This window comes from Chelonus insularis, unplaced genomic scaffold, assembly GCF_013357705.1.
Source record: "Chelonus insularis isolate UGA/USDA-ARS -01 unplaced genomic scaffold, ASM1335770v1 contig_399_pilon, whole genome shotgun sequence".
NCBI classification, from domain to species: domain Eukaryota; kingdom Metazoa; phylum Arthropoda; class Insecta; order Hymenoptera; family Braconidae; genus Chelonus; species Chelonus insularis.
Window position 1 is genome coordinate 82544 of NW_023276554.1, and position 27404 is coordinate 109947.

At 31.7% G+C, this 27404-nt stretch overlaps 3 protein-coding genes across 15 annotated transcripts; 2 read left to right on the forward strand and 1 right to left on the reverse strand.

Annotated features, from left to right (window-relative positions):
- Positions 1–140: 140 nt before the first annotated feature.
- Positions 141–4536, forward strand: LOC118068233 (uncharacterized). The gene is made up of 2 exons (XM_035085476.1): positions 141–150; positions 614–4536. The coding sequence occupies exon 2, from the start codon at positions 618–620 to the stop codon at positions 4254–4256; it is 3639 nt and encodes a 1212-aa protein (XP_034941367.1). The 5' UTR covers positions 141–150; positions 614–617; the 3' UTR covers positions 4257–4536.
- Dap160 (dynamin associated protein 160) lies at positions 4506–17595 on the reverse strand. Of its 10 annotated transcripts, XM_035085475.1 has the most exons (24): positions 17056–17595; positions 16645–16700; positions 16362–16515; positions 15856–16004; positions 15481–15756; positions 15199–15297; positions 14809–14883; positions 12147–14584; positions 12009–12074; positions 11689–11784; positions 11311–11319; positions 10868–11008; positions 10659–10785; positions 10343–10507; positions 7903–8033; positions 7712–7818; positions 7572–7644; positions 7047–7499; positions 6834–6971; positions 6537–6768; positions 6314–6388; positions 5938–6012; positions 5535–5708; positions 4506–5419 (listed from the first exon to the last, which is right to left on the reverse strand). In XM_035085475.1, the coding sequence occupies exons 2-24, from the start codon at positions 16664–16666 to the stop codon at positions 5271–5273; spliced, it is 5424 nt and encodes a 1807-aa protein (XP_034941366.1). In that variant the 5' UTR covers positions 16667–16700; positions 17056–17595; the 3' UTR covers positions 4506–5270. The 10 variants fall into 10 exon arrangements, with proteins under 10 accessions (XP_034941366.1, XP_034941358.1, XP_034941357.1 ...); XM_035085467.1 differs by lacking the exon at positions 6314–6388; XM_035085466.1 differs by lacking the exon at positions 5938–6012 and having other exon boundaries at positions 17316–17592.
- On the forward strand, positions 17590–27335 carry Orct (Organic cation transporter). Of its 4 annotated transcripts, none has more exons than XM_035085477.1 (10): positions 17590–17854; positions 22984–23265; positions 23628–23901; positions 24135–24393; positions 24789–24957; positions 25088–25318; positions 25403–25617; positions 25686–25867; positions 26354–26490; positions 26566–27335. In XM_035085477.1, the coding sequence occupies exons 2-10, from the start codon at positions 23123–23125 to the stop codon at positions 26705–26707; spliced, it is 1752 nt and encodes a 583-aa protein (XP_034941368.1). In that variant the 5' UTR covers positions 17590–17854; positions 22984–23122; the 3' UTR covers positions 26708–27335. The 4 variants fall into 4 exon arrangements, with proteins under 4 accessions (XP_034941368.1, XP_034941371.1, XP_034941369.1 ...); XM_035085480.1 differs by lacking the exon at positions 17590–17854 and adding an exon at positions 20482–20615; XM_035085478.1 differs by lacking the exon at positions 17590–17854 and adding an exon at positions 21209–22596.
- The last annotated feature ends 69 nt before the right edge of the window (positions 27336–27404 follow it).

The following is a 27404-nucleotide window of genomic DNA, read 5'->3' on the forward strand; positions in this document are numbered from 1 at the left end:
TTCAATTTCGATTTTTATTCTAACATTGATCGAGTTTAAAGCATCTTAAGGATGCTTTCCAGAAAGTTTATAATTTTTTAATTATTTATTTAATTAATCAAGAAGACATTGATTATTTATTTACTTGGAGATAGCTTTAATTAAAATCAGGTAATTATATATTTTATTTTTTTTAATCATAATAGCATGTTTAATTTTATTTAAATATTTTTGAAGTTGAATGACATTTGCTTATCATTATGTTTGATATTAAATATTTTAAGGTGAAAAAGGCAAATTAAGTTTTTTTTATAGCATCGTCATAATTTCAAGAATAATGTCAAGGTTATATTTAATTAAATTGTCCTTAAGAGATTCCCTAAAAAAATGAATGACTTTAGAACCTGACCTGAGTCATCGACCTACTTTAGGACCAGATGATAAGGCTATTGAAAATTCTTGAGTCACGTTCTATTAATCCTTACAAAAAATATTAAAAGAAATTAATGAAAGTTCTAGTAGATAGAGAATTTGAATCACCAAATAGGGTTTCCATGTCTTGACATGTTTTCTTTATTTTTCTCTCTTAAAATGCTGTAAAAACAAGTTACAATAAAAAGCGAACGTTTTTCAGAATTATGGAGTCAAGATACCTGAAGTATTTGGTCATCTTTACGATGACTTTTATGAGCGGTTCACTAGTCAGAGGAGAATCTCTAATGGGTGGTCATTTGGACAATCAAAGAGCACATCCGGATGCAAGTAATTCTTCGATGCGTTATAAAGTCGTAAACGTGGTTCCCTTTGCCTTCAACGGCGGGCAACCGTTCTCTTTGGAAAAAGATCCCGTTACCGGGCAAATTGACTTTGATAAGGCTCCACCACTCTCGGTACTCAATTATACCGGTTCATATGATGAGGAAGACGACAGGCAGATGGAAAATGAAGAGGAGAATAGTGCTGATGAAGATGATAATATCTCAAAGCCCCAAGGATCAATATCACTAGAAGACGAGGATCAACAACCTAATGAAATTAATCCTTATTCTCCAAGCTTTCACGACTTCCTCAATTTACCTGTGCGTTATTCTAATCATGAAAAATATACGAGTGATAAATACCCGCTTATTTCGAGCTCTTACGCCAATACAAAGGTTCAAGGAGGATCAGGACACAAAGGATATATTATAAATTACAACAACTTTCATTACTCTGGAGGAAAAGCATCTACTTCACAATCTTATTCGATGACACGAAAACCTTTTATTCCCAGAAGTACGACTATGAGGACAACTACTACACCAACCACTACTACAACTATGAGAACTACAACAACTACTGTAGCTCCAACAACAACTACCACAATGCGTACGACGAAAAACACGCCTCCAAGCACGAAACCTTCAACGATTGAGACTACTACAGTAAAAGTAACAACCTGGAAACCGAAGATTGATCGGTATGATGTTGATTATGAAGAAGAAGCGATACTTCCGATAGAAAAGATACAAATTCCAGACCGCAGGACAGATCTAGTACATCATGAATCATCAAATCCTCTTATTACTGAGTATGATGATAGTTATGATGAATTTATAGTTGTAGAACCAGCTTCCGGCACTTCTACAATTCCAAGCACAATTATGACTTCTACAACTACTACACAAACTCCAAGAACTACTACTTCTACTACAACAACTACTACTACTACTCCAGCTCCTAAAACAACATCCACTCCTTCATCAAAAATCTCAGTGAGTTTAAATACAGATGTTATACGAAATTCAGATAATATCATAGAAAAAAATCCTGTAAATCAACAAGAAGAAATTAATGGTCACAGTAATGGTCATCTGAATCTTAATCCTCATATTAAAAATGATAATTACCTCATTGTGCCAAGCAATTCATTTTCTTTACCAAATTATTCAAACATGCCTGTTGAAAGTTCGAGCAATGTCATTGTGCCTCCCGATCAAGATACAATATCGTTTGTCTTAGGCAACAGACAAAATGTTCAAGGTTCTTATTACGCTCACGGAAGTGCTATTCCGGAATCACCTTACCCAGATGTCGGAGTTATGAGACCGATGGGTCCTCCAGAATCAATACAACCTGAAAATTTACCATTCGGACATCAACCACATATTGATTCAATGCATTCTCATTCAAATATTCCTCCTGAACCATTTAGCCTTCCTGAAGAGCATGGAATAAATTGGTGGTTTAACCCTGACACTCAAGAGAAACCACAAAATATTCCAGAAATAGTGAAAGATGAGAAGATTAATGTGGTCAGTGGTAATAGAATAGTATTTCCCACTGAACCGTCTACATCTGAGTATGTCCAAACTTTATTACCTCCATCGTCTACAGTCTCTCCTGCAATAGACACTTCTATGACGTTATCTGAAGTTTTGACGCCTCCAGCAAAAGATGGACCTAGACCATTAAAGCCTGGTCAGCGTCCTCCCCTTAATTACTATTCACCACATCATCATTATCATCCAGGAAGACCTTCGGAAGTGCCATCAAGGATTCAACGTCTACCAATGCCGCCAAGTGGTAACGGATATAAAATTCGTCCACCTCCAATAGATGTAAATCTTCCTAATATTTTACCTCAGTTCAGACCCAACGTTCAAACTTCTCAACGTCGAGGAAGTGAAGTGATTGGAACGAAGATTGTTCCTAGTCCTCCAAGATATCCACCTAGAGGACCAGCAAGACCACCCAGTGGTCCTTTACCTCCTGCTCATCACCGAGGACCTTTGAAACTTCCTCCGCCAATAGATCATCTCATGAGATTGAATCCACCACCTTTTTCACCAACGTCAACTCATTCTCTGAGATTACCTACTCCTGCCGCACTTGTTGCTTCGGAACCTCACGTTCAAGCTACCGATAATGCTCCAGTTCATAAAGAAATTATTCCATATCGGAGAAATGGTGTGAATCCAGACGGAAAACTTCAGTATGACATTGATGAACGTAATCGATTAGGTACGGTCAATAATCAATTAATAAAGTCAAGGTTAAATGATGAAGACTTGGAGAAGTTGTCAGCAGAGACTCCAGCTATGCCACCAAAAACTCCTTTATTTCCTAAACGAAAAAATGGAAATTCAAGCGTAGCAACTCTTCAAATGATTCAGCAACATGGTGTGCATCGAGAAGGTGAAATCGAAAATAAGAATGACTCGAATGAAAATGAAAATAAAGGAGATGTTAATCGAAGAGTTGATGAGCCACCAGTTTATGTAGTATATCCTGTAAAAGGATCATTAGATATTCATCCAGATACGACTAACAATGATAAAGAAAGGCCTCTTGATGAAAGTGTAGTAGTAGGAATACACGGACCACAGAGACCATTACCTCCGGATACTTTATCACAACAAGAAACTGCAGAAAACGAAGAAATGTCAACGCCTCCGCCAGTTCGGTTGGCTTCAGACTTTCCCTATCCCTTAGAAAAACCGGACGCTTCCTTATTTATCAATCAAGGCCAGGAAACTCCACTGTTAGTTCCAGATGAAAGTGATCAACAGATGGAAGAAGGATCGTTTCACGAGAAATTATATTTGAATCATCAACAAAACCATCAAGAAAAAGATGCAAGTGTTAATATTATTCCATATATTCAGGATCATTTGCCTTATGCCATGAAACCTAACATTATTTCTGCAACTCTTCAACTTTTCCCTGATTCATCATCTTCTTCTGGATCGGCTTCATCACCTTCATCATCAGTATCAGCAGTAACTCCGATTGCTTATGTTTACACTCCAACAATGCGAGCTCCTCTACATCGGCCAAATGAACAATACGAAAGAAATCCAGTTTTACTTCCTTCACAGCAGCCTTCAAGTTCTTCAAGTTCTGCACCGTCACCGCAAAGTTTTATGGCTCCTTTTATAGCCAGTATGAGTGCTGAGATGCCCTCAAAAAATGGCTGGAGTGTAGTAACAGGAGGTCCGTATATATCGAAACCAAATGCAGATGATAGAATCGACAAAATCGATGAACAAAACGATTCAGATGATAAAAAAACTGTTAATGAAAGCAACATAAATCCAGTAAGCACAGAAAAAAACGAAGAACATGATGATGTGGAATCAAGCCCAAGTGCATTTGATTCAGAGAACTTCAAACCTCAATTATTCGGAGGATTTAAACCTATTTTTGAATTTCCATCAGATTCTGAAGAAATGCCAAGTGATAAAGAGGTAGATGCTACAATGATTGAAAAACCGCGAGTTGGAAGACAACTATAACACTTTAGTTGACAACAGTTATCAACATAAAAATAATTAGAAAAATTATTTAAACTGTTCACAAAAAAAATTTATTTGTTTATAAAATATTTGTTCACTTTTTGACTGATAAACATCTACATGAAACTTAATTTGAAACAAAAATACTGTTAAGAAATAAGTGAATATATGATCTCTCCACTTTGGTTGATTTTAAATGAAAAATATTCGATAATTAAAGAAAAAATTTTAAATCGTTGAAAATAGTCATAACAATATTTTTTTTATTTAAACCGTTAACTCTTATTAATTCTGCCAATTTGATTATTTTTGTAAATAACAAAAATCCAGAACCAAGAAAGGTTAACTGAAAAGTTTCTTCTTTAATTATATACGATCTTATCATTTATATATTATAAATAACAGTTTATCATCAATAATAATATATGTATTCTGATTAATATATATACATATATATATTTAGTGGAATGTTTAATTTTGTACGTACGCAATAGTATCTATTTAGATTCACTAAATTAATAATTGAATTTAAAGATAGTATTTGCTTACGTACGAACTTTGGATAATCAAGTGATTATCATTACTGTATTAATTATAATTATTTTATATATTGTATATCTTTTCGCTTTATATATACTTCTAAATCATACATGTATATTGCGACTAGATATATAAATAAATTTATATTAAATTCGTTGATATTTGTCATCCCACGAAGTTTATATAGCAAAAGATTATCATAACTTCATGCCTATCATTGTATTATTATATTATTAATATTTATTTATTATATTAAGCTATCACATTCGACAGCATTTGAAGAAATAAATAGATAATGTAATCATATTGAAAAATATTAAAGTAAAAAATTGTAAATTGTTCATGACGATTGATTATTATTTACCTTATAAATGCAATCTCCCTGCTGCCTTATTAATTAATACTTTTGAGATTCTTAATTATTCAAAAACTAAACTCTTACGAAATATCTATTAGTCCAATAAAGTCTAATTGTTAGCTACCAAATAGCCGTAAATCAAGTTTTAAAATTACTTCACCGGAATTTACTTCTCGTAATTTTATTCTCTTCTGAATTGGTCCACAAGAATCCTTACAATCTCTCATTATGTCTGAGACTCTTACTTCTGCACGACCCAGAAAATCTGTCAATGTTTTATTATAATTATATTAATATTTAATTATATTTTAAATAATTATTTTCAAGAGTCTTTACATACATTAGATTAAAATAAATATAAATTATTAAATGAAATTTACCATCAGGAGTATAATATCCTTTATCAAAAACTGTAATACAAAGAGTATCTTCATGGAGGTCTTTAACTAAAAACTGCATAGAAGTATCCCAAAGAGGACAATTGGTACCAGAAACAACTCTGGTTCTCTCTTCCTGTGATCCCATGGATACATTACAAAATACATTGCATTTACCTAAAGATTATTAATTTAATTATTATTAATTGAATTAAATAAAATAGAAGAAATAATTTTCTATTACTATTCCAAATTATTATAAAGAATGCACTAACTACGTTAGTTGCAGCGTGCAACAGAGCTACAAAAATTAAAGTCTACTATGTAAAGATAAAAAATGAAAAGATGAAAATGCTATTCATTATTTTATAATAATAATAGTTCCTCAATCCCCAAGATTTTTTACCTCTTTTTGTCAAGATTAAATCTTCAGCTTCTACAACAACTAAATATAGTCGTCCTTCTGGAGGTTTCCTGCGAACTACAATCATGCCACACTCGGGTTAGTAAAGTAATGCAGTGCATTTTGAAGTGAAATAAATTTTAAATTAAAAAAATAATCATAAAGTATTGAACAAAAAAATTTAAATAATAAGATGTAAAGTGAGTAATGAAAAATTATGCATTTGTTAAAGGAACAAAAAAATAGTTAAAAATAATTGATAATTATCGTATCAGTGACATGAAAATAAAGCAAACCAAAGAGTATCAAGCAAAGCATTTAAAGCAAAGCAAATTCTTTTATATAATAATTTTTCAATAAAGCCATGCATCAGGCTTACCAACTGGCGCTTTGAGGCTGCTGCCCTGAAGAACTGTAACGAGGATGCGACCACAAGAGCTAAATTGCGCTTGTCCTGTTTTATGCACAATTGCAAACACATTATTACAAACATTAAGACAACGGTGATTTTTCTTATTTAGCGATATTTTTGAATGATTAAAAAAAATATTGATCAATGAATACATAAATTAGACTAAACCCGTTCATTATGAGACACTTACTTGATCGCTGACGTTGTAAATGATTCTTTTCATTTTTAACGAATTGTTTTTTTGCTTCTCGAATTTTTTTGACCCACAAAGAACGTTCACTTGCAGATGGAGTTAACAGAATAATTGGTCTTTTAGTGGAATCACGAAGACCTAACGTTCTCGATGCATCAGAAGTAATTGATATGACATTTCCATTGGGTTCAGAATCTCCAATCATGGATAATTCGTTTAAAAATATTGGCTATGGAGTTATAAATTGAATTAAAATAAAATAAAAATAAATAGAAAAGAAATTATTTTTATTACCTTTCTATATAATTTAAATCTATTATTTTCATTCCTTTCAAATGAAAATTGTTGACCGGCCGGCAAAGTTTTTACAGGTTGAGCAAATAATAGAAAATCGTTGGTAAGAAATGCAACTAGTTCTTTGCCACTTTTTGCCTGAAGTAGAATTATATTTATAAATTATAATATAAAGATAAAAGTTAACGGTAAGAATAAAAATATTGTTCTAACCTTATGAAGAATACCGTAGTGAAGTAATTTTCTAGGACCGGCGGAGTTTGTTAATGAATTAAATACGAGCTTTTCTTCAAGAATATTTTCATTGCATGCTACATGAGTTTGCAACCACTCTAATCTATCACTATTCTCCTTCTCTCTGACACCTTCATTTACTTGAGTACAAAACTCTTCTGCTTTTGCTAAAGCTTCCTGAAGATATAATCGATCTGGATGGTCAGTTGGAGTGTGTTCAAAAATCTTTCCGATAAGAAGTGGATATTTAGTTATTCGTTGCATGGGTTTAATAAGGAACGAACTCAGTGGCATTCCTTTGGTCCTAGGATCTTGTTGACATGCTTGTGCTACTGCTACAAATTCTGGACAATTTTCGGTTAAACTTTGAAGATAGACTGCAGCTGATATTTGACAGCTACAAAATCGCACATAGGCTGACATTCTAGGAATCTATAACATTAATATTTTGTATCAATTACATTATTTAAGATTTATAAGATCAAATAATTTTGTTAAGCTTACATTTTCACATAAAATATCTCCAATCATTCGTACTACACCATCTTCACTATTATCTCTTCTTATTCTCAAGGTCCTGTAAATAACAAATAAATTGTAAATAATACACAGAATATTTTATTGTATATTCTTAAATTGATTACCTTAAAAAATTGTCATTGCACGCTATTATATCTCTCCAATTGACGAATATTCTCTCGACTTCATCTACTGTTAACACCAAGCTTTGAAGTAATGGTTTTTCAAACACCTAGAATAGAATAAAGTACGAAAATTTTAGTTTATTTTTTTTATAAGGAATGTAAATGAAAAGATTTAATTTTAAAGATCTTACTTCATGCACAAGTATCATATCATTGATATATGCTTCTTCTGTCGAAATAAGCTCCTTGATATATTCCTGCCGCTTCCTCTCCATAGGATCCAGCATAGAAATAGCATAGTTGTCAATCCTTGACATATCAGCTGCACACAAAATGAAACATCTTTACCAATTCTTCATGTTCAAGATATTATCCTCACTTACCAATATAGAATCGGGTCACTCGCACAATTCACCGAGGAAGAGCACTTGAAAATCTATTTTTTTTTTATTCAAACTTCATCTTGATTTTGATAATTTTGTATTTATATTTTAATAAAATGTTTACAAAATAAAACATTTAATTAATTTATAAATATTTTTCTTATTAAAAATTTTATTTAATCAATTTTGATGGGTAAAATACTTTTTTGTATAAGGACACAAACTATTAAACGTAAAAATATAATTTGAAATAATTTTTTATAGAAAAAACAATAAAAAATACGAAATTGACAAAGACAAGATTAATTTTGCAACAGATAGATACTTTATTCGAATTCGTCATGTGCGAGATTGTAATTTTTTTTTTTTTATCAATGCAGGTGATATATGATATGATCTATATGCATGTGTATCTGCACCAAGGTGGTACACTGATATTGTATACAAGTGGGAGAAATGTGAACAAATTATTACGAGACAATTGTTTGATATAATTATGACCAATAATTATATTCAATAATTTTAGATTGTTATGTTTGTATATAATTATCCCATACAGTAGTATACTTTTTGTTCACATTTTAACAATTACGATCATTTTTCAATATTCAATATCCAATATGTTTTACATATGACGCAGTAACCATTTGCCATGCGGCGATATTTATTGAATTCCAACGATAATACAAGACAAACAAACAATACGTATAGCTTCTTCAATAATAACATTATTACTTTAGGAAAGAAGAACAAAGGTAACGCGGTTCACGTATATATAATATATTTATATATATATATATATGCTTTTTTAAATTTAATTTTTTGTATTATTTCTTCTTTTATTATCTACGAGCATCAATTTGATAGGCATATTGACAAGTCTCATTAGTGTATATAATTATATATCCCGACAAACGGCATATTTTTTACTAATTTTTTCTAACGCGCTTATGTTTATTCTTGTATAACATATCTTCCTGATAGTATAATACTTATTTAGATAAAGCGAACAATGATTTTTTCCACTCTTTCGGATATAAATCTGACATAATTTGAATAAATAACAACATAAAGACGCGAAAATATCGCGTAATAATTATAAAAACAAAAAAAAAAAATATATATATGCGCAAAAATATATCAATAAACATGATCGATATATTTCATTTATAGATTTAATCTTTCATATGCGCACATAGATGACATAATAAATAAAATGTTTTTAACATCATTCATAACTATTATTCAACGATTCAGAGATTTATCTAATACTTATCATAGAATAATTTCTATCAATTACTTAGGCCTGACGAACTAAGAAAACAAACAAGGAAGTATTCAAAAAGAAGATATGAATAAATATAAAATAATAATTGGAAGAATCAAACTTGAAATTATTGTCAGGCCAATAAAATAAAACAAAAAAAAAATTTTAAAAATCTGCATAAACGTCATTCTGAGAGATTCTTAAAAAGAATTAAAAAAAAATGATTATAGAAGATATCATAAAAAGCTAATTTCAAAATGAGTTAAAGAGATTCTAATGAATGAAATGAATTTGACTTATGGCAATTTTCATCGATTCCTTATTGTTTTTTTTTTCCACACGTATTAAATAAAATACGTCTTATTGGCCGATGAATTTTTGTCGTTGTAGTAATAATCCCCTTTAACCGAAGGAGTTGACTTCTAGATTTTTTTGTTTTATTGTACTATTGTAGTACAATTTTTGTAACTCGTGTAGATTCTCCGCTGCTATCCTTAGGCTGCGTGTTAAGCAGATGCGAAAGACATCAATTAGTGAATGTCCAAATGGACAAAACAATACGAAAACAATCATAAATAACAAAAGAGCAAATACAAAAAAATACTATAAATATAATTGGAATATTTGTTTAAAAAAATATTCACACTGTATTTCAGCTGAATCACAAAGCGAAAAAATTTCATCGAGCCCGAAAGAATGGACGGACAAGCAGACAAAAGTACACAAATCAAACAAATAATATTGTAATCAAAAGAACAATAACAATAATTATAATCATACAAGTATAAATAACTACGATAAAGAAGCAAGTGGATAAGCATTAACTCTTCCTCGGTTGTTTTCTCAGTTTACTATTTAAATAGTTAATTTTTTTATAGATTGTTAATCTACATCACGTCTTAAAGACGCTCGTCCGTCCACCTATTACCCATGAGATTCTTTTCATCTGCTTGGATGCTTAAATTCCTGAACTTTACTCACACATAGGTGTTACGTAGTTGCTAGGAAATATGCCCACAACGCCGTTAAGTTCACCTTTCCACCATGATTCTTCTTGCTTTGAAATGACTGTTATCACAGCTCCTTTCTCGAAACTCAGTTCGTCATCGTTTTGAGCTTGATGTGGGTACAATGCCATTACTCGTTCTAGTAAAAGAAAAAAAGAACTTTCAATTTGAAATATCTCTATTTTTGTTACAACTAAAAGTTTTGATTCTTGACTTCAAACAAAAACATTAAATCCACTCTCTTTGACAGCTCCACTCCAATTTTTCTACGGTAAAAAGCAAGTACTTACCAGCATTGGGGTCCGTTGGAGAGTCTTGATAACCATGAGAGATAGGGGTGCTTCTATTACTGCTACTTGTAAGAGGTTTCACATAGGACGCAGGGAACCATCCTATTTGTCGCTTTTTGCCTCGAGCCTACAATAATTTAAATGAATTAAAAATCATTTCAAGATTTAAATTAATAAATTATGAAGAATTTTATAATAAAAAAACAAACCTGCAATTCGCCTTCCCACCAGCCAGAATCAGTTTTCTTACGAATCATAATTAGTTGTCCTCTCTGCAAATCAAGTTGCTCTCCACTTGTTGCTTGATAAGGAGCAATTACTTGTACAATCTCGGGTTTCCTTCCACGACTCTGAATAAGACGTGATATATTAGATTAAGTATATAAAAATGAATATAAAATCAAGTAAATCAAATAATCTAAAGTTCTTCAATCTCATCTATCGTGCATAGAAATGGGATTTAATTATAGTATTGATCGTTTGATATAAATCCATGTTGTTGATTAAGTTTCTTTTGTGAATACAAAGTATGCTGTAAAATGTGACTAATAATACAACTATAAGAGTGAGATCACGACAGCAAGCACTTTAGAAAAGCGAGAGTGTTCATACGGAAGCCAGTAAAATTGATTGAGTCGTCCAATAAAGATACCTTGTAGTACTGCATCAGCAAACAATTGGTTTATGAAGAATGTCGATGACAAGAGTCCAATAACAGCAGCATCCAAAAGAATGAATTGGAATATCCAGCACATTCAATTAGTGCTTCGACGTAAGATCAATACTCGCGTAAATGTTTTATTATTAATTAATTCATCGCCACGATTGTATATTAATTTCATGCATTCTAACTAATTTACTACCGTGACAATAATTTCTGTCTTTCAATTATACTCGATACCATAAAAAGTTATTTATATCTGTATTATTTTTTTAATCTTGGAATTGTTTCATTTATCAAAGTACGATAAATAGAACATTTAAATATCACAGTTACATTAATAAGCCAAATAATTTGCGATTTCATTACCTGTTGAGATGCCATTTGTGTAAAATCTGGTAACTCAGCTCGATCTTCAGCGGCAGCTCTTTCATCCTCTAACTGTTCTGCAGTTTTTTCAGTTTGCTGAACAAATAAATCTAAGCTTAATCTACATCTAGCTTAGGATCAGGTGTTTGACTTTTAAATAGTTATTAAAATTAGAATTGGTAGTTGCCTAGTTTAGTTACACAGCAAATTTAATACTTTCATTACTGTATCAGTATGTTATTATTTAAACCAATTAATAAGATTTAATCAAATATTCAATCGGAAGAGTTATTTAGATGTTAATGTAAATTATTACTTACAGGAGTGTCTTGAGTGACTTCAGTTATTGCTGCTGATTCAATTGACTCTACAGTCGTTGCAGCAACCTAGAATATTTTTAAAAACATAAATAAAAATGATTTATTTAAATAAAATATCAACTTCACTTGAAAACTCACTTGATTAATATTTGGTTCACATTTTTCAACATAATTCGAAGGGAAATATCCACTTCGATCTCCAATAGTTCCAGTCCACCAGTCACCACCTTTTTTAGTTACAGTAATAATTTCTCCTTCATTAAAGCTAAGATCATCTGGTTCCACGGACGAATACTGATAAAGAGCCACATAATATTCTTTGGTTGACTCAGAAGCTTCTGTTACATTTGCGGTTGTTGTATTAGTACTGGTTACGGGCTCTACAGGTACTGTAGCTTCACCACCTAGAGATCCAGCATCCGAGATATTTTCCGGTACTTCCGCTATTTCCTCTAACGGTCTCTTTTCTACGCTATCCTGAGTGATAAATGTCTTTCCATCATCAGTTCCTGTATCCACAGGTTCAACATACGACTCCGGAAACCAGCCAGTATGTCCTCGAATCTCTCCAGCCATCCATCCAGGCTCTTGATTCTGTACCGGAGGCACTAAAATAATGTCACCTGGTTGGAATGATATTTCTTCATCATTTCTAGCAACAAACTCATATAAAGCTCGATATTTTTTAACGCCCAAAGGCTGCTCATTGATATTTGTTGCTGGAGCATTATCGACAGGCCAATCATCTTCATTAATATTTGTTTGATCAGTTGAACCCCATGCATCTTCAGCCCATGCTGCATTTGTATAATCAACTCCACCAGTAGTCTCAACTTTCGATCTTAACTCTAGAATTTTCATTTTTTTATTATCAAAAATACTATAAATATTTTTGCAATCAGTCATTAAATTTTTCATTCGAGATCTAATTTCTTCTAGCTGTCCATTATTATTTTCAATATCTGTCATTTTTTCAGTAATCTGTTGTTGAAGGTCAGCAATTTTATCCCTCATTTGTTTTAAAGTTATTTGTTTATTAGCAAATGCCATTTTTATAGCTTCTTGTCCAGCAGCGTCCTGAGCTGCATTCAATTTATTTTTAGCATCAATCTTAGCCTTCTCCTGACTCAAAGCCAATAATCGTTGATTTTGTTCACGCAATTTATTTTTTAAAGCAGCCATTTCTTGAAGTTGAGCATCTCTCGTAGATCTCATACCATCAATCGTAGTCTTCACGCCGGACACGCCAACTCTAGTATCACAAATCTTCTGTGAAAGCTCCTTTACTCTGTCGTTAAGTGATCCAAGCTCAATACTTAACGTCTGATTTTTTGCTTTAAGTTTAAGTAAAATATCCTGTTCTTTTTGACGTTGAGCTTGAAGTTCTTGAGACTTTTGATTTTCCCATTCAAGTTGTCGTTGTCTTTCCATTTCTTTTCTTGCAGCTTCCCTTTGCTCTTGTGCTCTTTTACGCTGCTCCTCTTTTTCCTGTTCAATTTCTCGTTGTCTTATCAACTGTTTTTCAATTTCAGCCTGTCGACGTCGTTCCTGTTCAAGTCTTATCTTTTCTTGCTTCTCAGCTTCTTCTCGTTCCTTACGTTCGCGTTCTTCTTGCTCTTTTCTCTGAACTTCTAAAAGTGCTTTACGCCTTCGCTCTAATTCAGCTTGCCCTTTTTCATAATTTTCTTTTCTCTTATCTTCAAAGGAAGACTGGGGCATGCCGGCAGATGGGTCCGCCGTTTCAGGTAGACCCTGGGAAGACACACTACTTTGACGCTGCCTTCGGAAAGTTGGCGGAATCAGATCTGGTGGCAAAGGTGTGGGAATCTTCTCTCCAGCTTTCGCCATGTCACAAAGATGCATTGCAAGAACGAACTCTTCACACCCAAGCTTTCCATCTGAGTCCATATCAGCTAGAGCCCATATTTGAGCAAGAATTGGCTGAGGCAACTGTGATTGAACCATTATATTCCTTGCCTGTGGCCCTGACAAAAATCCAGACCTTGTTCTGTCCCAAGTGTTAAACAATTGCGTATATTTTAATTTCGTTGGATGAGGAACTGCCCAATCAACTGCCTGTGGAGAGCCAACAGAATGTTGGCTATGTTGAGAGTGTTGCGAATGCTGAGAATGTTGAGAATCAATAGACCCAACACGATCAATGCTAGGCGGTCTTGCAGTTGTACTTAAGGGTGTATTTGTCGATACTGGAGTGTGAATTGTTGCTCCGTTTGCTACGTTTACTTGCGCTAATGGCTGCACAGTAGGAATACTTCCATTAACTGGTACTTGAGGAATTGTTGGAACTACTGGCGGCATTTGTTGCATTATTCCAACTGGTGGAATAGGCTGAATTAATGGTGCACCAGGTTGAGCCATTCCAAAAGCTGCTATAGGCGCTGGATTAGTATTAAGTGGTGCTATTGGTGCTACTCGAGCTACACCCATTGTTGACGCGACTGGTAAAGGCTGAACCATTGGAGTTGTAGTTATTGTTCCGGATGGACTATTTGGAAATGATGGCGGCGCCGGCTTTGCTGGAGGGACAACACCAACTGGAGACACAAATCCTGTACCTAGAAAAACAAAAAATAATTAATTCTTAATGTTTTTTGTGAATCTTTTAACATATTAAAAAAGCTAGAAAAAATAATGAAACATCCAATTAAAATATTTAAAATCAATTAAAAAATTGCAGTACAATAAATTATGAATAAAAATTTTTTGATAGATTGAAAATCAATGACACAAATTAATGGCCGTAGTAACAGCATGCTCAGTATTAAGACTGATGACATACCGATACTACCAGGTGGTGCAGGTCTTTGTGGTGGTCCTCCAACGTTGGCAGTGCTCGTGACAGTACTTACATTTCCTTTGTGTAGCACAAAAGAATATGCCATTTTATTTCACACAGTGCAAAATATTATTTATAAACACAATAAAATGTAGTACCAAAAAATTTTACAATGAAAGAAATGAAGAGATAACAAATAGTTAAAAGTATTTGTTAAAAATATATTTCTTTCAAAGTATCACACAATAATTATTTCAGATTAGTTTACTTCATTTTGTTAAGTAAAATGTGAGAAAAATTGATTAGTATAGCGTTGAAGCCATAAAAAATGGGTGCGAAAGCAAATAATGTATCCAAAACAAAATTTAACGAGAGTATAGATTAATCACATACCCATAAAGGGTGGTGCAGGTCGAGCAGGTGGTTTTGACCGTGTATTAGTTTTTCCAAGCATACCACTAGTACCCATATTCTCCCTACTTTGTTGTGAGGCTGTTTTGTGTCATGCGAATATAAATTAGCATATTGAGGAAATCTAGTTTCATCACAGGTGCAGAACTATTATAGAATCTTATCTAAGTTTCTAGATTCATAATTATTAGCATGATATATTCTTGCAGTGATTCTAAAGATATTAATTATCAGTCAACTATGTTTCTTACTATATTCTCTTACCAGGAGGTATTTGAATTGGTGGTGGTATAGGGCTCACTAATGGAACTGTCTGCCCTGCAAGAGGCACTGGTGATGCTGGAACCCCTGGAATAAGTGGCTGTGCAACAAGAGGCTGAGCAGCAAGTGGCTGTGCTGCGAGGGGTTGTGGTGGAATACCAGTACCAAGATTTACTAAAGGATCTACTACTGCTGCTTGCACTGGCGGTTGAATTGGAACTCCACCATTTGCGACATTTGGTATACCAGCTACATTGGGAGCTACTACTCCTCCAACACCTTTAAATAAAATATTTTAAAATGATTTTTGATTTTCTTTCTAATAACAACTTTATGTCTTTAAATATCCAGAATAAAAGTAATTATAAATAAATTTACCTGGCAGAGGAACTTTTAAACTTTGAACAAGCTGTGGTGGCAAACTTTTTGGTACTTCTAACCCTTTTAATTTCAAGTGAATCAATTTACATGCGATACTAAATTCATTGACATCCATTTTTCCATCTCCATCTGTATCTGATAATGCCCTGTAAGAAATAAAATTTTTAAATCGATATTGAAATCATAATATCCAAGACGGTTTACTATTGATCGTTAACCTTGATACTTTTAGCTAATAATAAAATATTTAAATTAATAGTTTTCCGAGATAAAATGAATAATAATCTGTGTTATATTACACTTGAGTAAATGAGACTATTCAAATAAAAATACAATAATAGATTCAAATTATGTGTCACATTAATAATACATTCGTTTTTTTTTTTATTTTTCACTCTCAACTAAATTTAAACTTATTTACAACGGTATTGAATTACCACAAGATTGATTCTGATGATTACTCAAATTACTGTTTATATTAAACACATTGAATGTAATCATACCATATTTGTCCAAGTATAGCGGGCGGTAATTGAGATCTTAAAAGAAACCCTTTAGCTTGCTCTCCAGTAACCACTCCTCCATTCGGCTTAAGAGACTCAAATTGTTCTTTATAATGTAATCTCTCACGGGGTTGAATCACCCAAGGGTCCAGACCTAAAAATAAATAATAACACTTTAAGTAAACTTCCTCATTAATTTTGGATCTAATAATCAGAGAATAGTTTAAAAAATTATTCTATTGAAATAATTTAATACTTATGAATAATGTGAAAATTAAATTACCAGGAGTTTGAGACATGGCCATTGTGACAGTTATTGAATTTTTCTGTTAGAAGTACCTGAAAAATTGATCATAACAGATTAACACACATGAGAATTTAAAAATTGATATCAGAGTGAGAGAAAAGATATCTGACGTTATACTATCTCGACCCTAACCTCTTCATCTTCTAAAGAAATGTCAATAATTGGAATCATAATGAAGATTCAGTCAAAAATGCAACAAATTTGGGTCAATAACTCAAGATATCGATGAAAAACAAGGGGCGTTATCGAAAATAGGGGTCAGAGTATCAAAAGACTGTGAAAAAGGTTATAGATTTAAATAAGTATAAAAAATGTGTATGAATATTTCGTGAGTAGAAAAGATGTCTAGAAGCCTAAAAATTGATTGAAAAATAAAGTGGCACGTACATACGTCTAGGAAAATACATTTAATATACAATCAACGCAGGTCAACGTGATTTTTATCAATAACTACTGTTTCACGCCCAATAAAAATGAATCAGCAGCATCATTCCATTGAGAGACTATCGTCTCACGTCAATGTAGTCTTGAAGTAGAACTTGCACTCCACTCAAGAACCTGTCTAATCTCTAAGATCTGAAGTTTTTCTTTCGTATCCTGCCAACAGCCGTCGATTTTATAGCAGGGACGGAATAGAAACCACAGACCTGTTCAATAGACACGAGTCTGTTCCTTCTTTGAGATCGGCGACTGTCACAAGCAACTTTTTAAACTTAATTTAAATTAATTTGTCAATTGCTTAGTGATTCTTATAGCTGTCCAATTGAATCCAAATGAATTTGACGACCACTGTCTTCGTACCACACAATTCACTGAACCCCACACTCCATATACACCCACGATTTGAGCCTCAACTTCGGCTAACGGTCGACTATTTTCGGGCGTCTTCGACGAGAATCGATAAGCGTCGCTAGTCGACCAACCACCGGTCGACTTGTCTGATTTTGAGTACCCGGTACTCTACAAGCAGTCGTATTGCTATTGTTTCTGTTTGTGGTTAAAACAAAGTTCATTTTTGAATCTTTTTTATTTACGGACGCACTCTTTTTAATATTTTTAATATTGATATATTTTTTTACTAAAGTAACCATTAAACTGCCTATGTAACACCAAAAAAATGTGATATGATCAGCGTATTTTAACATTAATAACCTAAAGACAAATATAAAGAGTGCCGAAACTTTAGGTATGTATGCAAATATATTCATTTCATGCTAAATAATTTATTCAACGATAACAAAAAAAATATTTAATACTAAAAAACAATAGGTTATAGTGAAATAATTGCTAAAAATTCTACATTATGTCATCAATCATCTATAAATACATTGAATAATGGAAAAATTGAACTTCAACAGCACTTTATTGTCAATATCTGATGAAATCTCATTTATTTGTAAACATTGAAAAGCATCCAAGCAGAGTATTGGATTGAAAGCAACCACGTGTACATGCTTAAGGTCGGGTTTAAATGTCGGCCTCATTCATCAAACTGTCTGTTTTATTTCTGAATTTGGATAATTGCCGCCTCCTTTATATCATTTAGCTTCATCATCAAATACACAAAGATTAAGCATTACACAAATAACACAAATAGTATATTTAATCAGGGAAAACAAGATTTAAATATAATTGTGCCCTTGATGATAATCAAAATACTCACCTGATCATGGTGTAATGATCACAGTGGGTCCTAAGTCAAGAATATTGCGCGTGCGTGCATCTAAATGGTAAATTGTCCTTAACACACCTTGTATGGAAATTATACTAACATTACAACATGTAATTGCTGACTTCATGACATAATATTGAAGTTATTTGATCCAGGTCGCTTGGCAAAACGGTTCTGTCGGAAAATGATCAATTGTCTTGCTCCATTGTTTTAGAATTGGAGAAGAGGTACAATGTTGTCCAGTTATTGATTTTAATTTTCAATTAATATGACTAAACAATAGTCTAATATAAATACATATCAATAATAATCATAATGAGCTTCAAAAAAAGGTATATTAAATATTGATAATATTAAAATGTTATTGATCCTTTATGTTAGTATAGACGATTATAAATTATCCAGTTACGAAAGAAGTTTTGCCAATTAATTCCTATTCTCTTATTGAAACCATCTATTTAAATATTAACCAAGTTTATAAACCGTTTAGACATTTATGTTACAAGGCAATAATTTGTTTAATTTATTATGTAGTTATTTTCTTGTATCTGTTCAGACTTTCAATTGATACTATGTAGAAAAAATATGCAACTTGATTAATTTTTTATAATTTCATTCAAACAGGTCATTACCACATGAGATCTTATTATGTAAATGCATCACAAGTAAGAATTATTTATAGAAAAATCGAATAAACCAATGGTAGAAATATGTTCACATGACATTTTTTCGAATTATATTAAATAGTTTTATTGCTGTGATAAACAATAAATGTCACATTTTATCAACTTTATTATTATGCAAGTCTTGGAGTCATGTTTTTATAATTAAATAAATAACTTTGAATTTATTTTTGTCAATTAAATATGATTGTAGAATGTTTGTATATGCTAAAATAGTAAAAATTGTCTATGATATAATGACGTTATCAAAGTTTATATGTATGAATGAGTTATAAAATGATAAGTTAGTCTATCTTTTTTTTATTAAGATTATCATGTAAATCTAAATCATAAAAAAAACAGCAAAATTCAATACAATCTTTTAAATTCAGTCAACTCTATGTAATTAGGTCTTTTAATTGCTATATTTTTCAAGATTAAAACAGTCTAGTGTATATTTCCATCTATAAAGTTATGTATGCAATTTTTTATCATAATTTTTTTTCCTTGGAAATAGTAACTACTTTATCAGGAATCTCTTTTATTTGCTTATGATTTACTAGTGTAACTGTGTAATTACTATTATTTACTATGTCTCTGTAGTTTTGAGTGATTACAGATGGGCCAATTATATAATTGAAAAAAAGTAATAACCAATAATTTGGAAAATGGTCTGATAATAGTTTTCTGTATTGAATATAAAAAAATATTTCTGTTAATGATTGAATAAGTACTTTGAAGAATCCAGGAAGCATTTGGATTTTTAATCTCTCAGCATAAAAAGTCGAATGAATGGTCAATTGCTATTAATAGAAAAGTAGTTAGAATATGAATTATTTAATGAATAAATTCGCATTTAATGATCTTTAGTTACTTAGTTTGCCACTGTTCAGAAAGAAATGTGTAATTCATTTTTCACAATAATTAAGTCAATTTAGAAACCTAAAAATAATTAAAATAGGAACAAAGATCATTTTCATACATTCCTGAAATCGAGTAAAATGCTTGTTGGAAGTGCGTCTTAGAAATGTTATTTATACAAATCATCTTATTGTTCTCTAATGTAAAGATTACCATTATTATGCTAATTGACAATCTATATCATTAGCTAACTCTGAATATTACTTAGTCTCTAATTTAAATCAACGAAAATTAGCATAGCATTAAATTGAAATAACTTTGCAAAAAATTGATCATCCAATCGTTGATTAATGTTTATTTTAATCACAATCACGTGGCTGACCTAGGAATTTAGCATAAGAGTAATGACTATAAAGGCATAGACTATCATTTTTTGAAATATCCGGTAAAATTCAAAGTAGTGATAGTAAGAATGTGATTGATATAGAAATATAAAACGGATGTATATAGAAAGTGTGAACTACTAACATTATCAAACTGCGCATGTATCATATGGGGATAAAGTTTTAGTCGTTTCATGCCTCTTGCATAGCCCGGGTAGGTCGTTTCAGGTCGTCTGGTGCTTTCATTATAGTTGGTACAATTTCGCGTTTACACACCAACTGAACCATCACTTCAGGGTCGTAAATCATTTAGAGATAGTTTTTTTTCTTCTTCTCTAGTTGATCGTCTGTGAAAATTTTTTTAAGTAGGTGAGTAGTGGTTAAAAATTCAATCGATGTATTATCGTTTAGAAAAATATCAGCTGTATTGAATTTATAACAAGACTTTGGAATGCCGTTCAGTGGATCCAGATTCTCACGCGTGTTGATCAGTAAAGCATCAATGCCATATATATCACGACGATACATGTGGTCTTCCTTTTAAATTCCATTTAAATTCTCAACTCGTTCATTGACCATTGGCGCATTGCCTTTAAAAGATTAAAAGTAAATTTGGCTTTTTTATTGCCCCTAATCGTCGTTATCTACATTAAAATGAGACAAATGTTGGAAAGGCGCGTGTCTCAGTTATATTCAGCTTTGAAGCACATGTTTTTCTCGTGTCGTTAATATATTTGGAGTCATTTTTCAGCTGATTTAATAATGTGAAACATCAAAGTGATTCTATAAATTAGAAATGTTTAAAAAGAATTATTTCCCAGTCAGTATTTTATCAGGCTTTAAAATTATTGGAGTAATGAAATTTCGCAAAAATGCAAATAAAAATTTTGTACAAGTATGTGCAAGATATAAATAGAAACTTTAGGTTATTTAAAACACAATTAGTATGTAAATATTTTATTGATTTAATAACATAAAAGAGAAATATTTGAATGCCTCATCAGCACATGTAGACTTGACGCCAAAGGCATCAGAATTTCATTGCCTCTTAATAATCAAGCACGATCTTGTTCACATTAGCTGGGACGACGAAACGGCCTGCCGGCGCCTTGGGTAACGACACAACGATAATAATTGCCAACTGATGCAGTACTTAGTACAAAAACTTGTCTGCCTTATTTTCGTTTTATTGTAGTCAACGATAATTTGTAGTTTATCTTCAGCTACTGTATTTAATGAAGGTCAGGGGAGTGTTTCCACCAAGGCTACGGTCCTATAGTGCGATGATCGTATGATATTCGACCAATGGGGATGCTTCAAAGAATTACCCTTTCCCCACCGATTTTTATGAATGTTCAAGTTAAATTTAATACACTTGTGTTGATTTAAAAAATAGTTTTCAAAGTTGGAAATGACGGTGTCGAAATGTGAATCATCGTGCCATTCATGGATGCAATAGTAGAGTAGAAAATAGATTTAATTTATTCAGATGTACAGCGACCGAGTCTCGGTGAAGCTGATGTTGAAGCAAGAGTGGCTTTTTGGTCCTCGAGACTGAGGTACTTCTTCGTATGGATTTTTTTTGGGTTGGAGAGAAACCAGTTGAGAATTTTTCTCGCTGTGGGAACTACCAAGTAATCCTCACCCTTCTCGTCTCTCCATCTGTACCCTTTTCTTATGCACTAGCAGTTCACAAATAGCCTTCGTTATATGGACTCATGTGGCTGGTCATCTAAAAGGGGATAAACTCGGTGGAATTTTTATAGAAAAAAAAATTTCTTTAACTGTCTGACGTTTAAGGCAGCTATAGAATGAAAAAGCCGATTTTTTAACATCAGCTAAAAAATGAAAACATTCAAAATAAAACAGAAGTTAGATGGTGGAAATAAAAAAGAGAGTGCAGAGAGAGAGAGTAGGCTTTTAATAATTCTTTGCCACGCAGCTCAACGTTGCTGCTGCTACTATGCACATTAATAATTTGCCCAACCTCCTAAGATCCTCCTCCTCCTTCTCCTCCTCTTCTTCGACTTCTTGGTCGTCGTCCTCCGCGTCCTCTTCACCTGTCGAGACACACGGGCCATCAGTAAGTAGAAATGGAGGGAATGCAAAGAGATAGACAATAAAAGAAGACAGAATAGAACTAACCAGACGAGTAAAGTCGTTGCTACACCCCAACACTCTCACTCTTACTTCCTCGCCCTCATATCGAGTCTTCCAAGCCGGTCGTGATGGTCCCAATCCGAGAATTGTTCGTTAGTTGGGTCTCAAACTTCGTGTGAGAATCACGACCTAGTAAATTGGATAATTTGTTAGTATAATCTTCTATCTGAGTGGAATTAATTTTTATAAGGTGATTAAATATCTTCCATATTTATCAAAATTATTATTTTATCATTTTATTTTCATTTATTTTATTCAATATTTATGTATAAATCTTATTACTTTATCAAACATTAAGATAAATTGATTTCAATTTTAAAATCAATGAAGTATCAATCAAACCAATTTATTTCAATTCCCCAGATGTACTTATTAAATTTCAAAATCGTTTGTGTTGAATGCATTCATTTCATGTTTTTTATTATCATCTGGAATATTGCAACATTCAAAGTGATAAATATTTTCATATTTCATCTAATAATAGAGAAATTAATTACATTAATTATTTTATGTTTATTATAAAATATTTTTTATTTAAATGAGAAAATTAATTTTATATTTTTTCTTTTGATTTCAGATATACTAGTGAAATCGGCTGGAGATAAAAGTGTGACTTGCATCTTTTCAGTAACTTTTAAAGATTCGATGCCAAAGGGTGATTTTTAATATAAAAAACACATATTTTTGACAGTTTAAAAACGTAACAAATAATAAAAATGGCTTATGACGACGTGATATTGCGAATGGGAGAATTTGGAAGGTATCAAAGAAGGATTTATTTACTTCTATGTCTTCCTGCTATTATTTGTGCTTTCCATAAAATGGGTGGAGTATTTTTGGGTGCTAAGATGAATTCCAGGTAAGAAACAATTGTTCACATTCCCACCTTTATACTTTCTATGAAGGGATTGCTAAATTTCCCTAATGGATTCGTTGAAATACCGATAAATAGTAATTGTCAAGAAGTCATTTGTAGGGATGAATCACTGATGATGAAACAAAACTATTGTACTTAAGAAAGTTCAAAGGCCTTTCAAAAATTCTTGAATTGTTCTTTGCTAAAATTCATAGAAAAAGAAAAGAATTTTGAAATTCCACTTTCTCGAAATAGTCATTAAGGAATTTATCAAAAATAAATTCCTTCATAGATATAATGATATCGATCTAAATTATATTCTATTTAAAATTGATGTTTGGACTGAAATGAAAATAATTTTACAGGTGTATATTGCCTTGGGAGGATAGTAAGAATGCAACATTTTATTTGGATCCAAAGATAATGAATGCGAGTTATCCCTACGATGAAAAGATTGGTGGGCTGTCACAATGTAAAAGAAGAGCGAATCTGTCAGAAATATATGTCTCCACAAATGATGAAGGTAGAGAAGATGTCCAAAGCAGCGATAACACAACAAGGATCTCAACCGACGAGTTTATAACCTGTGAAGAATTCGTCTACGACACTAGCGTTTACAAAAGTACAACTACCTCTCAGGTATGTATAAATTATGATAGGATAATTATCCATCAGTTATTCAAGGCATAATAATATAGTTGGTATGCTAGAATACAAAACCAAAAATACATGTTTATCTCGAGAAAAAAAAAATGAATAGACTTCGAGTGAAAGCTATTGATAGGAAAAATGGATAAAAATATGTTTATTAGTCAAGTGATAAGTGGTTTCACTATTTAGCGATTGACCGATAACTAATCATTTGATTTCAGTGGAATTTAGTATGCGATAGAGCACAGCTAAGAGCCGTAGGAGATTCACTTTTCATGGTTGGCGTGATGCTGGGATCAATCATCTTTGGAAGCTTATCAGATAAATTCGGACGTAGACCAATTTTCTTTTGGTCTTTAATTATTCAATTAGCAGGAGGAATTCTTGTTAGTATTGCACCTGAATACATTTCCTATGTTATCTTCAGGTTAATTGTAGGTTCAACTACCAGTGGAGTGTTTTTGGTTGCATATGTTATCGGTAAACTATTATTACAATTCATATTTTTATTAGTAAAAGAAAAATCATTTAATAATTTCTCTTTTTAGCACATAAATTAATGAAGAACTGTCCGTGCAAAAATGAATATTTTCTCGTATTTTATAATATTGAAAAGATATTCAAAAATTTTTATGCACAACAAAAATGAAGCTAAAAATAGTAAGCGTTTTATCTTGGTAGAATAAATTAGTATTCATTAGAATGGAGCTTTGTGTATAAGTATAAAAATTAAAGAAAATATGAAATTATACTTAAAGAAAATTTAGCCTCTTTAGATCTAATAAGTCAAATTATTCGATGGTTTTCTCTTTTAAGATATTCAGGGATTTTTGATTTGATAATAAATTAAAATAAATTATTTTTAACTTTTTTAGCTCTTGAAATGGTTGGTCCAAAGAAAAGATCAAATGCAGGTGTAGGCTGTCAACTATTCTTCACAACTGGTTATATACTAACCGCTGCATTTGCTTATTTTATTACTGACTGGCGATACTTGCAAATTGCTATCACCATACCGAGTTTTGTCTTTCTTTTTTACTGGAAGTAGGTGTGAATTTCTTTATTTAATGAATCGTTAGTGTAATGCTGCATTTTTATTTTATCATTATTATTGAAATAATTGATCATTATAAAAATATAATTAATGAATTTAATTGATGATATTTTTATGAAGGTTCATTCCCGAATCTGCTCGTTGGCTTTTAACAAAAGGTAAACATGAAGAAGCGAAAAATTTATTGCAAAAAGCTGCAAAAGAAAATGGCATCGATATTCCACGAGAAACATTAGACTGTCTTCTTCATGAAACTACAGAATGCAATTCTAATAATAATAGGGCTACTTTATTCGATTTATTCCGCTCTCCTAATTTAAGAAAAAAGAGTATTCTCTTATTCTTCAATTGGTAAGTAAAATTTTAATTTCAATTATTTTCGTCAAATTTCTAATTAAAATAATGTTATTAACACGATCAATCAAATTATTTCAGGCTTGTAAATAGTGGAACATATTATGGCCTTTCTTGGAACGTAAATAATTTAGGTGGAAATGATTACATTAATTTTTTAATCCTAGGAGCTGTAGAAGTACCTGCATACACGTTTCTTCTTTTATCCTTGGACCGATGGGGTAGAAAAATAATTCTTTGTGGCTGTATGATTGTGTCTGGCATTTGTCTACTTGGCACATTATTGGTTCCAGCGGGTATGTTAGATTGTTATTGCGCTTTCAAGCGTGATTGTTTCAATTGTTAATTTTTTTATTTACCCAAGGTCACCCCTGGGGACTCACAGTACTTGCAATGATCGGAAAATTGGCGATAACATCCTCATACGGAGGAATATATATTTTTACTGCAGAACAATTTCCTACCGTCGTCAGGAATGTTGGCCTTGGTGCTTGTTCAACTTTCGCTAGAATAGGTGGGGTCGTTGCACCTTACATCAATCATTTGGTAAGTCCTTTTTTTCTTCAAATAAAGTGGTTTAATCATTATGGCAATATCATATTGTTTGATATTTAAAAAATATCATGTGATGATCTGATTATTAAATTACTTTAAATGATGTCATACATTGTAGAGATATAATTTATTCAATATTATAATGTTCTGGTTTTGTCAATGTGTCAATATATGAGATATAAAAATCATCTAAGATTAAAAATGTGTGAAGATTTAAAAAATGAAACTGACCCATAAAACATATCGTTAAAGTAAAATAAAAAAATTAATCGGTAGTTAATATGTATTAAAAAGTATTAAGTCATTCATGGCTATAAATTTATAAACCTAAATACTGGTTTCTTATCTCTATTTCAGCATACTAAGCCATTTTTTATGATGATTTCGTTTTTCATAATTTTGTATCATCACTTTTAATGAATTATTCTCGATATATATTTTGAAAAATATTTTAATGCTTATTTGTTATATTTTCAGGCTGAAATATGGACTCCATTTCCCCTTGTTATTTTTGGAGCATGTGCACTTGCTGGTGGCTTAGTATCACTATTACTGCCTGAAACGCTTAATAAGCAATTACCAGAAACAATAGAGGATGGAGAACTGTTTGGATTGTATGTAGTTGTTTTTTTTTAATTATAAAAATTATTTCTAGAATTTTCCATATTAATTATTTATTATTAAAACAGGAAAGAGAAGAAACTGAAACCTAAGAAGAATAAAAAACAACACGAGCTTCAACAACTTGATATTCCACGAAACGATGGAGAACCAATAAAGACGATAAAAACTATAGAAAATGGAATTCATGATGCAAAACAGAATGGATGACGCTTGTAAATTCTTTTATAATTGATAAGCAATTTTCGTTTGCAGTATTTATCGCGTTTTACCTGCTAGACGGAAAAAAACGTGTTAAAAACAAAAAACTGAACAAGTGTGTTCGATTTCTGTTGACGCTCAAATTGAAAAATAACAGTGTGACTGAAATAATGAAAGTCTTTTTTTTAAACATGAAAAAAAAATTCATTCAATTAAATTTAAGTATATGTGATGAACATTCTTATCATTGTAACAATTATCAAACTATGAAGATAAGCGCACTTTAATTAATAGTAGTTTAATCCATTTTTAAAAAATGAATCTTTATATGGCACGATAAAATACTGTCACATTGATAGTATATAAAACGTCACATTAGTTGTAATAAAATTCTTCGATAAAAAAACAAATAAAAAAAGTTTTTTTGATAAACTTATTGTTTTATTTTCAGAAAGAAAAACTATGTTGTATGTCAACAATTTTCTCTACTTGGTTTTTAATTTAGCGCGGTTTTTAGTTTCGTTTGCTCACACAAGACAGCGCAATATCAAACTTTCTGCCGGCAAATTTTAAATGTTTAAATAGACTTAGCAATTTTTTTTTTTCCACACACTTTTCTAACCTTTATCTTATTTATTATTCAAATGTGTACGTTTATAATATATGTATATGAGAATCATTTTCTAATCAATAAATATAATACTTA

Coding starts and splice junctions, on each gene's coding strand:
- Dap160 (XM_035085475.1), bottom strand. CDS start 16,666: ATGGCCATGTCTCAAACTCCTG. Junction 16,516..16,644: donor GGCCATGTCTCAAACTCCTG/GTAATTTAATTT, acceptor ATTTATTTTTAG/GTCTGGACCCTTGGGTGATT. Junction 6,972..7,046: donor ACTACGGTATTCTTCATAAG/GTTAGAACAATA, acceptor ATTCTACTTCAG/GCAAAAAGTGGCAAAGAACT.
- Orct (XM_035085477.1), top strand. CDS start 23,123: ATGGCTTATGACGACGTGATATTGCGAATGGGAGAATTTGGAAGGTAT. Junction 23,266..23,627: donor GGTGCTAAGATGAATTCCAG/GTAAGAAACAAT, acceptor ATAATTTTACAG/GTGTATATTGCCTTGGGAGG. Junction 26,491..26,565: donor GATGGAGAACTGTTTGGATT/GTATGTAGTTGT, acceptor TTATTAAAACAG/GAAAGAGAAGAAACTGAAAC.
- LOC118068233 (XM_035085476.1), top strand. CDS start 618: ATGGAGTCAAGATACCTGAAGTATTTGGTCATCTTTACGATGACTTTT.